A 13,420-nucleotide genomic window follows, 5' to 3' on the forward strand; every position below is an offset into this window, starting at 1 on the left:
TTCAACACCTCTTTATTTACCTGACAGTCTTAAAAGGTTAAGTTTTCTTCCTTGTATTTCTCACAGAGAGGATTCTAACTAAAACAATGAAAGATTATGGTGCCAAGCAGATAAACATCACTTGCATATACCTACATGTGAACGCAATTGTTTGTATCACTCACTGTTGAGTTGGAGTATTTTTGTAGCATCCTAACTGGATTGCTATGACTAGATTTCAGAATAAAAATGCAATAAATAATATATACAAATACAAAAAATACAAGGAAATGTAATAAGTGATCCAGTCAAGCAAGAAATTAAATTACAAGTGGTGTCCTTATTCCTGTGTTTTATGCCAAGAAAGATACTAGCCTTTCCCAGGATTTCTGTAGTACTGTGTTTGCTTCACTTCACTCAAGAAGCAGAGATTGTGATACATAACTGTAAAGCTCTCCTCTGATGTAGTTGTGTATCTATGCATCATTGTGTTTAAGTATATTGAGATTCATTACACAAAGCTGCCTGGTGCTACAGCAGTGCCTAAAACAACAACTAAAAACAACATTTAGTGATTCAGTATCTTGAAAGCAGCAAAACAAGAGAAGGAGCTGTAAAGCAAAGTTCCCTGAGAGTCCTTTCGTAAGAACCATGCTGCACTCAGAGATCATTCCTTGAATTTGTGTCCTGTCAAAATCCCTTGGGAGAACAGAGTTGTGAATATCCATGAAAAGCAAGTGGCAAAATTGCCCTGGACTGTCAACTTCTGAGAAAGGGAAGAAATTACATAAAACCTTACACAACAATCCAATTAAAATGTGGCTTTGACTGGTGACAAAGAAGCAGTCTGTATGGGAGCCCAGATGCAGATGCTGTGCCCTGTAAACTAATTCAATATAACCTGGGTTTTGCCTGAGGGGGGTTTATTCCCACTGCTCTTACTGGGAGACCACTGCAGAACCTCATTGCTTTTCTTATTTATTTCTGTTAAATGTAGGCTCGGGCAGCCTCTGTTTGGTCACAGAAAGATATCCAGAGGAATGAGCCTAAAATGCCGGACCTCTTGGATTGCACTTGGTGGCAATCATCCCAGTCACGCTGGATATCTGTCCCTGCCCCTTCTCCTCAGATTACTGAGTAATTGGTTATGCATCTGCTGGGACTCCCTTTAGCTGGGGGTAATTTGCAAGGGAAACTTTAAGTGCCTTATGCAGCCTTGCCCCTATTTCTTATTAGAAGGAAAAATAAATTCTGTGTCTCCAGACTGGTTATATTGTACATATATACACAGGTACACAATATAATTTGGTATATGCATTTGCCATCCCTGGTTTATAAATAAGTATGGTTTCAAGTATTCATTTAAATAACTAGAAAGAATATTATTGTGGAAATGACATCTCAGAGTTATTTGTCACCATTTCTGATGCATGGACAGAACTACATCATATCTGTTAAAGCAAATGCAAATTCAAGGCTACAGAGGACAATATTAGATATAATTACATAGCTCAAATTTAATGGACAAGCCTGCAGTGGGGTTAGAATAAATTGCTATTGGATTACTAAGTTTCAGACTCCCTTATTTTGTGTTTCTTTCCAATTCTTAACATCAATTGCAAGAGTCCCTTTGGAAACATGTAACTGTCTACTGGGAGTTTTAAATATTCACTTAAATCGATATACTGCCAAGGACTGAACAGCTTGACTGAGTTTGTTGAATTTTCTTATTTGAAATTCACATCACATGCACAAGAGAACTGGGTAAGAGCTGTTACCTGACACAATGCTATGCGTCCTCAAAGTCATTAATGGTTTAATCCCAGTAAATAGCCCAGTAAAGCCAACAAACGTACCAGCTCCTGAGAGGGAGATGTTTGGCATTAAAACCTTCAACTATCCTGTGACTATTCAAGATGCTTTCCCCAAAATGCACTTCAGCCTCAGAAAAGGGTGAAGGACTACACTGCGTACAGCAGCTAGGCAAACACCAGGGAGGACTGTGACAAGGAGATGAGTCGGGTCAGACCAGGGTGCCACCTGCCTTTCTCGTGGCAGCTGTGGCACAAGGGAGACACACCAGAGCTGCCACATCTCCGTCTGCACTGTGAAATAAGCAAACTCCTCTATGATGTGGTGGGATGCCAGGGTGAACCAAGTGCCTTTGATTGTGGAGCCCCATGCCCTGATGGGGAGCCAGGAGCCACATGGCCACGGACCAGCACTGCACCTTGCACCCCATGGTGCCACTGCTCTACAGAGTCAGCACCGAAAACAGGGCCTGGACATCAACATTTTATTGTTGGGTCGGTTACTGGAGAGAACAGACATACAATGACAGAGAAATTATTTAAATAAAAAACCTAACTTGTCCTGTACCATTTTTCCAACTATCTTCTTTATTTTGTTTTGTTTTCTTTTTAATCTTTGTATTATTTCCCAATAATAGGAGGAAGCTTACAACCTTTTTGCTGTTTCAAAATTCTCCTCTATAATACGCCTCCCCACTCTGGGGTAAGCCTCAGCAGGATGGCTGTGCAGGCCCAACAGGTTTAAGGGCCTTCCTGAAAATACCTTGGAATTTGGTATTTTCCAAGGTCTGTAATGGTAAAAATAAAGGGCTTTCTTATTGTGTGTGCAATACTGCTAGAGAACATGAGAAGTTTACCCACTACATCAATTTTCCAAATTGCAAAGCAAGCTAGCCTAGCATTTCCCATTAGATTCAGCAATTGTCACTATACTGGTTTGGCAGTACTGTAAGATAAAACTACACTAGACGATAATCTGTACAACAAGCATTTAAAGATAATTCTTATATGCTGCTGGCTAGGTGACACAATTTAGGACCAAAGAAAATACTCAAATATATTGTATTCTCAGATAGGACTTGTGTCCTGAAGTGTAGGAGTTTAACAGTATATTCTCTTTTATAGGAGAAGGTACAACGGTGACCAATTATTATTCCTCCTCCTTGCACTTTCCACTAAATTTTCTTATTTCAGATCTTTTGATGCATTTCAGCCAGAGTGAAATATTCCCTGTGAGGCTGTGCCGGGTTGAGATTGGTTTTGTTCAATTTCACATGCCTTAGCCTGCAGGGGTCAGGACAAAAGCCATTGTTTTACTTACATTGAAAGTGTTTTCATGTCTTTTGTTCACACTTCTCTTCCCTCCCCCCTTGCCTCCATAACCCCCTGCCTAAAGATAGCATATTGACTGCATGGAGTAGTAACGTGAGAGCGAGAAGAGGGAATAAATACTCCTGAGCATCTCTTCCTATGATGAGGCACACGGGTTTGATCAAGTAAGAGGCTGTAGAAGATCCACATTTGTATGGCTGCAACTGAACATGCTGAACATTTACTCTCTGTTTCTGGAAGCTCCAACTCTTGCCACACTGCACTGTCCTCCCACCATCACAAAAAAACCCAGTGAAACAAAATGTCCTGCCTTCTGGATGTACTTATGCTAAGATTCCCCTCACTGTGTGGGTGTGGTAGGCTTTGAAAATGAAGGAGCTGAGGAGCCCAAAAGCCTTTGTGGACTGTGAGTCGCCAAGTGAAATGAGTCCCAGCAAAACACGGCATGTCAGCACAGCTTGTTTAAGATGAAATGGCAACTCAGCAAGTCAGTTTAAAGAGAAAGAGTAACTTAAAAATACCTGGAGATACTTTTATAGCTGGCAAGACAAAAAAGCAGATGGTTCCCTAAGCCCGGTAAGGGAACAGGCACGTCTTACTAGAGGTAACTGAGAAACCTGATTCCCAGTTAAAAAATGTATGTAAGGACATCCAGTACAGCAGGAGAGGACGAAGAACAGGAACAGGCTACAGTAAAGGAAGCAGGGAGAAGGTACTAGGGGACATTGGGTTGCCCAACATTTTTAACTGGAACAAAATAAAGCCATTTTGAGGGATCATTGGCCCAGGTGCCTCCCTGGACACTGCTTAGAGTGGATGCCTGTGAGAGCAGTCCGGAGGCATGGACTGCCAAAACATGTTAAAAAGCTAAATAAAAAGTACATTTTTGGAAATACTTAAAGAACAACAATTCATTTCTGAGGGCAGACAGCTGGAGGAAAAATATCTGAATGCAAATATATTAAAACTACAGGGGGGGAAGCAGGTGGCTTACACATTTAATGTGGAGTCCTGGCCACCCAGTGAGTATTGCTAGTTGGCCTTCCTATCAACTCTGATTTTGCTACACAGCTTATGTTGACAACTAAATCTTTAATCTGATTCAAAATGCACTAAAATAAATGGTGTCCAGGCCCGGGGCTCTCAACCATAAATTTAAAATCATTTATATGTGAAGACAGAGGCAGTAGCATCACTGCAAAACAGCATCACTGGCAGCTTCACTGCCAAACCTGGAGCTAATTACCCAGAGGTACACAATGAACTTATCCCCTGTAGTCCCCTCTGCAACGCTGATCCTTCTTATGCCACTGCAGCCCACAAGAAGCACGGGAGAAGAGGTAAGCCTTGTGGTGTGGCTCAAACTATTTGAAGTGTGTATGTGGACTACAGAAAAGCAACACAAAGGACCTGCAGGCTGCAGGCCTGGCTTCAGCCTCCTGCACATTGAGTAGGGTCTATTTGAAGCAGTGGCTGGAGAAGATGTTTCCTGAACCCTCCTTAAGATCAGCATCTTCAGTGTCACTGGTTACTTTTTATGCACATAGTACAGCAAGGAGCATTGCTTCCTCAGGAAAGCAATCGTACAGGCACTGCACAAGAGTGCTACAAGCTTCAAGCTGATTGACCCTTGTAGACCAAAGTAACGTGGTCAAGAGCAAGGCTAATGATCACAGCAAGATCCGTATCCAAAAGTTACAATCTCACAGCTGGGAAAAAGAGAAGATTAAAAATGCTCTCCTAAAAAATGCTGCTATGTCATCATCCTGTAACAGCCAGGATCTCATAATGTCATCAAGCAGCAAACTCTAACAATAAATGTCCCCACAAAGCTTCAATCAAAGCAGCAGATATCACTCTCTCCGTCTCTCTTGATGGAGCTGTTCTATTTTTTATACATATTTAAATATTCATTTGACAAGAGGGAGAGACTGACAGTAGGTTGGTACTGAAGACACTCACGAGGGATCTCTCAGACCCAGATTCAAGCTCTCTCACAGAATAATACAGAGTATTTCTCTAGGGTTTGCATAAGGATTTTTTTCTCTGTTCCAGGACGCGTTGCTGGACAAGAACAGAGAGAAAGGACGAGACTTGCTTTGGGACAGTGCATAGTCCAGTTATAGGGCATTCACCTGGGAAGTGAAGGAGATGCTCTTAACCTAAATGAGTGCCTTAACTAAAGGCTGTTGGGGTAAATTCCCCTCATGCCTTCATCCCTCCATGGGGTAAAGTTTCCCAATGCCTTTGTCCCTTCATGGGGAAAAAAAATAAGCAAGTCCCCCTGGCCCAGAGAGGATCCCTACCATCAAAGCCCAAACCTGTGAAACATTTTGAAAGGCCAGAATTTTCTGATGGAAAACTGGAAACTTCCCAACCAGCTCTATTTAAAATAGTGCTGGCTGTAGTTGCTTATACTTTAATTCAACCCAGTAAGATAGAGTTCAAACCCTCATGATTGCGCATGGTGTCTTTAGAGTGCAGCAGACCAGTAAAGGCAGTGTGCTCTGTTATTTAGGTGAAGACCAGTGTTAGTAATTTGTTGTCATTGAAACTCTGTTGGTAATGCAGCTGGGACAGGCATTTTTCAAGAGGACTTTCTGACCTCTGTATTAGCACCTGCTGTAGCTGAAGGTTTTGAACTGAATAATAGATCCTGTGTTAATAGACTTCATTGGTTAATTCTTTTGCTCCACTTTGGGAAGGAGAAAGGAAGTGTCTTGGCTTGCTCTAGTCCCCAGGCTGTACTAGTTAAACTACAAGCACAACATTGCATGTGAGTGCTTTATCAAGGCTTATATAAGTTTGACTTGGCCTTGTAAATGTAAACTAGTTTCCATTTTTAAAACTAACTCAATTTAACTCTCTGTTTGAAACCAATTTAATTTAGATGGATGCCACTTTTCTGTTTAGGAATTGGAATTCATTGGATTAGCAGAGGAGTGGTTTGATACAGACAGGAAAAGAGATGGAAACTGAAAAGTAGAAAAAGAAAAATAAGCTAGGAAGAGAGAGTAGAGAGAATGACAAAAAGGATGGAAAGTTGAAGGTAGAAAGGAAATCGTTTGAGTGTAGCACTGATGGCCACTTACATACAGAAAAACATGGCCACAGGGAGGGACAATTACAGAGTCAAAAAGAGGAGCAACATGCTCAGGGGTCTGAATTACTGAAAAACTGGCAAATAAATCCCAGATTTTGATAAGAAATGAAAAAAAAACCCATTGAAAATCAGCCTGGATGTCATTCCTGTGGGCATTAAGTATGTTCCAGTAGTTGCAAGTCCTGTTTCAGGAGGGACGTGACTACACAGTTGAGAGATCTACGTGCATCGAAGGCTTCAGCAAATTCTACTTTTTCCTGCTTGATTTCCTCAGTGACTCACGTTTCTTTACCTATGTCAGCACAATGTCCTCGCAAGCTTTGCAGTGGGCTCTGCTAGGAGCTAAACACCCTCCAAAGCCCTGAAATGACTTTTTGAGCCATCTTGTGACTTTATTTCCAAAGCTGCATGTTAGTATGCTACACTGCTTTCATTTCTTCATGCCCATGTACAGAGAGGTATGCTGTCTTTCTCCATCAGCAAGCCTGGCATGCCTCTGCATCTTTGCTGGCTTCAGTGAAGAACATAGCAGTAACTGCACAAGAGGTTTAGGTCAGAGGTTGGGATTTTGCTGTGGAAAAGATCTGGAGGCATGACCTGAGACAAAAAAAGCACATTAACTGGGTGTGGAGCTTTAAGTTTAGAAGAGCATCTTAAAGCTCTGTAGGGCTTTTTTTTTTCTTTTTTTTTGCTTCATACCGCTCACACAAGCTTAACAGAGAGCTCAAGAAAATCTTACTAAAATTAAGCAACAAACAAATTGCTAAAAAGCTCAGGTAGGCCCTGTTGGTTTTTTTAAGGTGACAATGCTGAGGGGGAAGCTCAGTTTTTTAACAGGATGAAATATTTTCTCATATTATCAGCTGCATTCTAAATATATTGCATTTGGATCTTTGACAGTACAATTTCCTTGGTGAAAGTAAAAGAACAGTAAGCACCACAAAGAAATAGTTAGTAAGTTTCTCATGATCTAAAATACTGAATAGTCCTTTTGTGTGTCAGACAGACATCATCTTAAAGATACCAAAAGCGTTAGCCAGAGACTACGCTGCAGACAGAGCACACTAGTTTCTTACAGACATGTGACACTTCCACAGAGTCAGAGGAAGGTGGATCAGGCTCCATCTTCCTATTTGCATGGAATTCAAGCTCTTGAGCTACAGAGATTTTTGGCCATCTCCCTGCATGGGAGGGTCCCTGCCTGCCTGCCCGCTCTCTCTCTGTCTAGCTGAGGAGCTGGCGTTCTTATCATGGTCTCCATGGCACACTGAGCTGTATATTTGGGTTACTTATGTCTCCATCCCCTTCTCTTCCGACCCTCTGTCTGGCAACTAAATAAAAAGTATTGAAGTAGCATAAAGGCAAAATTGATCGCAGCATGGGTTTTCTATGGTATTACCTCCATCCTTATCCTTTCCATCTCCAGGACATATGAAAATGGTTCTTATGCAAACTGAATCAAAATCAACTCGAGTGACTCAGAGAAACCTACAGATCCCAAAGAGCTGAAAATTAAATTTATTTTTTTTTCTATCAGAAAGCTCAGAAATGTAGATGTCACTGCTTCTTTATTATTTTGATTATTTTTTTAATTGGGACAAAAATAACCTAAGCTCATGTCTAGCCCTATGGTGCTTCTTTAAAGATTAAAAAGCAGTAAGATAATAAAGAATGCAAATGTTCAGACAGCTGCTCACAGGGAGATGCTGTTTGAAGTAACAGTTCTCTCTCCCCCTCTGTTACAGCTGGGTTGCTTTTCATTATTAGCAAGGAAAATACCAGGTTCAATAGATGTGGATGCAAGTTCATTTTCACCATCAGTTGATTTCTGCAACTTTCACACCAACATGGGGTTTGAGAACATGGACAAGTTTACACCAATGGTGATTAAGAGTATTGCTCATAATTCTGGATATTAAATAGAGCATAGGGATAATATGAAGTGTACTTTTGGATCACAATCATGCGGACTGTCACAAAACACTACCTTAAAAACTAATGTTCAATCCCCAGCTTTCACACACACATCCCGGTGGCCTTAGACAAGTACATGTGATTTACAACCACTCAGACATGGATTTCTGGTCCCCTTTCCCAAAAGGCTACAATAGCACCTCAGTTTGAACATAAGGCAGAGCAACTGCACACAGAGGCCTGAAATCCCCATCACATGCACGGAGAGATGGGAGAAACTGCAAATGGAGCTCGGTTACTCTGCCACTGCCTGACCTGCCCCAGAGGTAGAGGGAGTTGGGTACAGGGCTGTCTTTAGGGCCGGAGAGAATAAGAAGCAACATGTCAATATCCATCTGAGGCTTAGATCTAAAGAATCATTTCCACCTTTTCTGCTACACATGAGATGAAAAACTGTTACATACCTTACTATTCAGCAGACTACGGTCAATCAAGAGAGGATGGCAAAGAGAGGAACATATACAGATAGATGTGTACCTGCAGTCAATCACTTACTTTGGATTTCCAGCCCCTGGCTTCTTTCTCCGGAATATGTTGAGGAAAGTGTTGGACTTGCAAGGTGCCTTGCCATCCCCGACATGCATACGCACCACATCTGAGGTGGTGAAGGCACTGCGGACGTTCCTCTCAGGCTTGGCTATGATGATGTACATCTTAGGAGTGAACATGCACCCCAGCGCCACTGTCACGCTCAGGCTTACTGCAAAACAGGTGGTGATGATCTTGTAGTTGCTCCCAAAATAGATAGGCACAAAGGCCAGCCAGATGATACAAGTGGTGTACATGGTGAATGCAATGTACTTGGCCTCATTGAAATTGGCAGGCACGTTGCGAGTCTTGAAGGCATAGTACGTGCAGCTCATGATGAGGAGTCCATTGTAGCCCACAGGAGCCACGACGCCTAGGTTGCTGGTGTTGCAGATAAGGTAAACTTCCTTAATGCTGGGGTAGGAGAGGATGGGCATCGGGGGCTCCAAGATTATCAGCGTGATCACCAGTGTCAGCTGCACGCTGATCAAAATGGAGGCAATGACTACTTGGGCCCATGCGCTCATGAAACGTGGCTTGCGGGTACAGATCTTCTTTTTGCTGCCTGCCAGGATGCGTGCAATGCGGTTGGTTTTGGTCACAAGGGCAGAATAGCACATGGCAGAGGAGAGACCCACCAGAAGGCGCTGGAGGTAGCAGGATGTCGTGGTGGGTTTAGCTATAAGGGTGAAAGGGCAGACGTAACCCAGAAAGATGCCAGCAAGGATAATGTAGCAGAGCTCCCGACTGGAGGATTTGACAACAGGGGTGTCCCTGTAGAGCACAAAGATAAGGGTGACAAACATGGTGACCAGGATCCCAAGGCAGGAAAAGACCACAGCCACAATAGACTCTATATTGCTCCACTGGAGGTACTTTACAGGGATGGGTTCACAGCCTGCAGTGTACAGAAAAGAAACAGAGTGTTAGAAAGGTAGCTGCTTGAAGAAAGAACTGTTTGTTTCTGGCTCCCAATATAACCCAAACATTAGTTTATGCCTTTGTGCCAGGGTTTATTAAAAACTTTTTACAAAGGAGTGAACTGCAGCATAGAAAAGTTTGGACGAAATATGTTCAAAAAAACAGCCATCAATTTTGGGTGTCCCAAACATTTGCTCATAGTGCTACAAAGAGAAATGAGATTTGGAATTTTTTTTGTAATTTTTCTTGCAATACCTGTTGGCAAGGGCAGCATATCAAAGGCAGAACTAGGAACATAACCCAAACAAACTCAGCACCATCTCTTCATTTCAGCCGGGAAAGGATTGTTACAAATCAGAATATCAGAATGGTTAGCTTTTTGACCTCCTCAGACAAACTTATTTTTATCTTTATTGAAATCACTATAACTTGACCCAATACATTTTTGAGGGTGATTTAATAAATAATAGACATTAATTAGAGGACTATGGGCAGAAAAAAAGGTAATAATCCAAAGTTGTAATGGAACTACCCCATAGATACTGTACTTTCTTAATATATTTCTGCTTTTTTTTCTCTTAACATCACCATCATCTCATTTTGTCAAACCCCATGAGCATTTTTTTCCACTAAATAATGTAATTTAATTCTTATGGAAAAGTCAAACCCACAAAATATGCATGTCTTCAAAAAACTAACTGGAAAGGCTCTCCTTTATGACTGGTACAGATGTGAAACATAGCAAGATGGTACTTAGCTGCTCTCTCACACGCTCAAGTTAAAGGAGTCTCTGGCTACCTTCTTCATTGTGCTGAAGATGTAACATTACAGACAAAATAAAATCTTCTGTGTTAATAGGATGTTGCGGCTGTGAAGTTGAGTTACTGAAAACCTTCATTCTGGCATTTCCTAATTTCTATTCTTGACTGAATAGTGCCAAAATGCTTTTAATATATTTCTGTATCACAAGGTAGGTATCCATGGCATCTTCTACTCCTCTACTTTCCCTTGGATCCAGCTCACCTTTTGTGCCTTTCCCCAACATCTCAAGTATCTTTCCTCCCAGTCCCTCACCATCTCCATCTCAGTTCCCCTCCCAGTTCAGTTTTTTCCTGGCCAGCCACCTCTCCACCCAGATGTCTCCCTTATGAACACTGCTGGTCCAGCTTTTCACATCCTGAACTGGCTGCTCATCACCTTCACCTGTCTGGGTTGTTGGATGCAGCTGGGAAGAGCAGGGAAAAGGTGGTGGTGTTAGTGAGCTTGTAAAGAGAGGCATTTTTTTCCTCTCGGTTTTGCTGCTAAATCTTAGCAAGGGCCCTGATATTGCCATGAGCAAGTCATGCTCAGCCCGTTCCTCCTCAGTATGGAGTATATCTGCAGAAACCAATCTCTATGAACTAAAAGCTTCTCAGGCCCGCAGTTTTGCACAGTTTATATGCATCTTCCACAGGGTGACACAAAATTACCGATACCTCTACCAAAATGTAAAGTCCTTCCAGATATAGTAAGCAGAGGTATGGGTCGGGGCTGAACAGCTTTACTGTAACCTCATTTTGAGAAGGAAAAGGAAAAAATGTTTTTTGTTGAAATTAAAAAAAAATCAGCCCGAGGCAAAGTCCTGACATGCAAAATTTCTACTTGAACTTTTAATGTCTGCCAATGTCATATGAACTGAAAGAATGTCTTATAATTCTGTATTCTTTGTCTCTAAGAGTACTGGGCTGACTTAACCACAGGTAATGCTGTCTACTCAACTACAGGTAATGATGCTACAGGTACCTGTACCTGTAACATCAAAAACAATAGAAATGATAGTATGTGCAACTGAAGGTCTAATTTTATAAAGAAAAGGAATTCTGTTTTCTTCAATCAAGTGGTCTGACAACTCAAAGTGGTCTGACTCAGTTCAGAGTTCAAGACTCAGATAAATGAGGAAACCCATTCTTCCAACCAGTATTTTTATGGTGAAGTATGAAGGAAAAGCTGTATATTAGAAGTGGGAACCTCTGGAGTTGAACCTCTTCCACTCAGCAGCCCTGAGTGGAAGTTGGCTTCTTCTTTGATTTAATAAAAGACTAAGGATCAGAAGCCCCTGCTCATTGATTAATACATGCAAAGTGCTTTTTAAACAAGAAGCCAGTCTGTGGTTGCTGGAGGGGTTAAGTGTCAGTGGGAGCTTTAAGCTTAGCAACATCACGCCATACTCATATTATTTCACCTTAAATAATATTTTCAGAGCCTTAGCCCTGATTCAGCATGGTATAGCCTATTGATTGCTTCAAGCTTATCCTGTGTAAGGTCTTAGAAATCTGTTTCGTTAAATCAGTGTAATTCCTATGCACCAGCAAGCCCAAGAGCCACATATGCTACAAACATTGCAAAAAGCTGCCTGCACTGCTTCTATCAGCAAACAGTTGTTGGTTTTCAGAACCTGTGAAGGTGGGTTGTTTCCCAGCTAGGGAAGTGGAAAAATGGGCTAGGGAAGCTTGTTGAGACTGGGGAAGGATACCCAGGAAATGGTGTACTCACAGGTTTAAAAAAACAAAAAACCCAAAAAACCCAAAAAACAAATCCAACACAAAAAATCCCCAAAACCTCTCACAACTAATCCAAACCTCAAAAAAATCAGAGAATTATTAGCAAAAGCTTCACAGTTGAAATTTTCTAGTATAAAGCTGTTTAGTAGCTTTCATCTACTATTTTTCCTGCACTTTAACCATGAATCATTTCCTAGAGCAGAGGGTTAATAGATTTTTTAATATATTTTTAAATTATATTCATACTGCAAGGCCAGTAAGACAATCCAGGATGTTTTCTGAGGTCATTAACACATCCCAGGTAACTGGTGGGCCCAAACCTCTATGATTCATTTCATAATAACTCTATAAAACTTCCTTTCCTATCTTGTTTTATTGCTTATTTAAGATGATTTATGTAAACTGGGCTTACTAGCTTGACATTTATTCTTCTTGTAGATTCTGATACCATAAAAGATATCTCCTCTTCTTGGCAGAAGGCCTTGAGATACTGGTTTTAGTGACAATTTGTCAGGTCAGGTTTTTATCATCTGTAGTGAGAAATCCTTTGTGCTTCCTGACTCCACTTCACTGAACATGTATTTATGGGAAGCAATCTAAAAAAAAGTTGTGCATTAAAATGTCAGGAAAAGATTGCTGAGCAACAGAGACTGATTTCAAATGGAGAGAATGAGCACCTTGAAAAGCACATCTTAAGAAATGGGCTAGTATGCGCTTCACGTTTCTTAAAGGAACTAAGGATTTTAGAGCCTCCATCTGTGAAGGAAAATGCGACTAAAACTGCATGCATGTTTGGCATTTAAGATTTAAGGCAAAGGGAAAAACAATCTGTGAGATGCTAACGTCTGTGTCTAGATGCTATGGTGACTGGTAGGGCATGAATACAACACACAAAAGCAAGTTATAAAAACATATTTGATGGGAGAAATCCTGTCAAGAAAAGAGAATTCCAAATTAAATGGTACCAGTGGCAACTCCCACAAAGTTCAAGAGCCAGAGTTTATCTAGCTCAATGTCCCTTTTCTAAAGGTTAGGATAGCATCAGCTTCTCTTCACAACTTTGTACTTAGGGCTTAAAAAAAAGGAGCTTTTTCCTCAATAAGAACAGAATGAAGAAACTGTGCAGGAGCAGACTGCCATTTTGATGTTCTCTAGGAAATCAGTCGATGGCTATACTGTCGTTTGGCTGATGCTACTGTGATTTTAGAACAGCAGTAGTCCAGTCTTCTTGC

The 13,420-nt window shown here is 41.3% G+C and overlaps 1 protein-coding gene across 3 annotated transcripts in view; it reads right to left on the reverse strand.

Annotated features, from left to right (window-relative positions):
- GRM1 (glutamate metabotropic receptor 1) overlaps positions 1–13,420 on the reverse strand; it is a 179,611-nt gene that overhangs the window by 20,626 nt on the left and 145,565 nt on the right. For all 3 annotated transcript variants that reach the window (XM_074144510.1, XM_074144512.1, XM_074144511.1), the window contains exon 7: positions 8,695–9,625. In XM_074144510.1, the coding sequence (XP_074000611.1) occupies positions 8,695–9,625 (931 nt within the window). The remainder of the gene's footprint in view (positions 1–8,694; positions 9,626–13,420) is intronic.

Source organism: Numenius arquata, chromosome 2 (genome assembly GCF_964106895.1).
Source record: "Numenius arquata chromosome 2, bNumArq3.hap1.1, whole genome shotgun sequence".
NCBI classification, from domain to species: Eukaryota; Metazoa; Chordata; class Aves; order Charadriiformes; family Scolopacidae; genus Numenius; species Numenius arquata.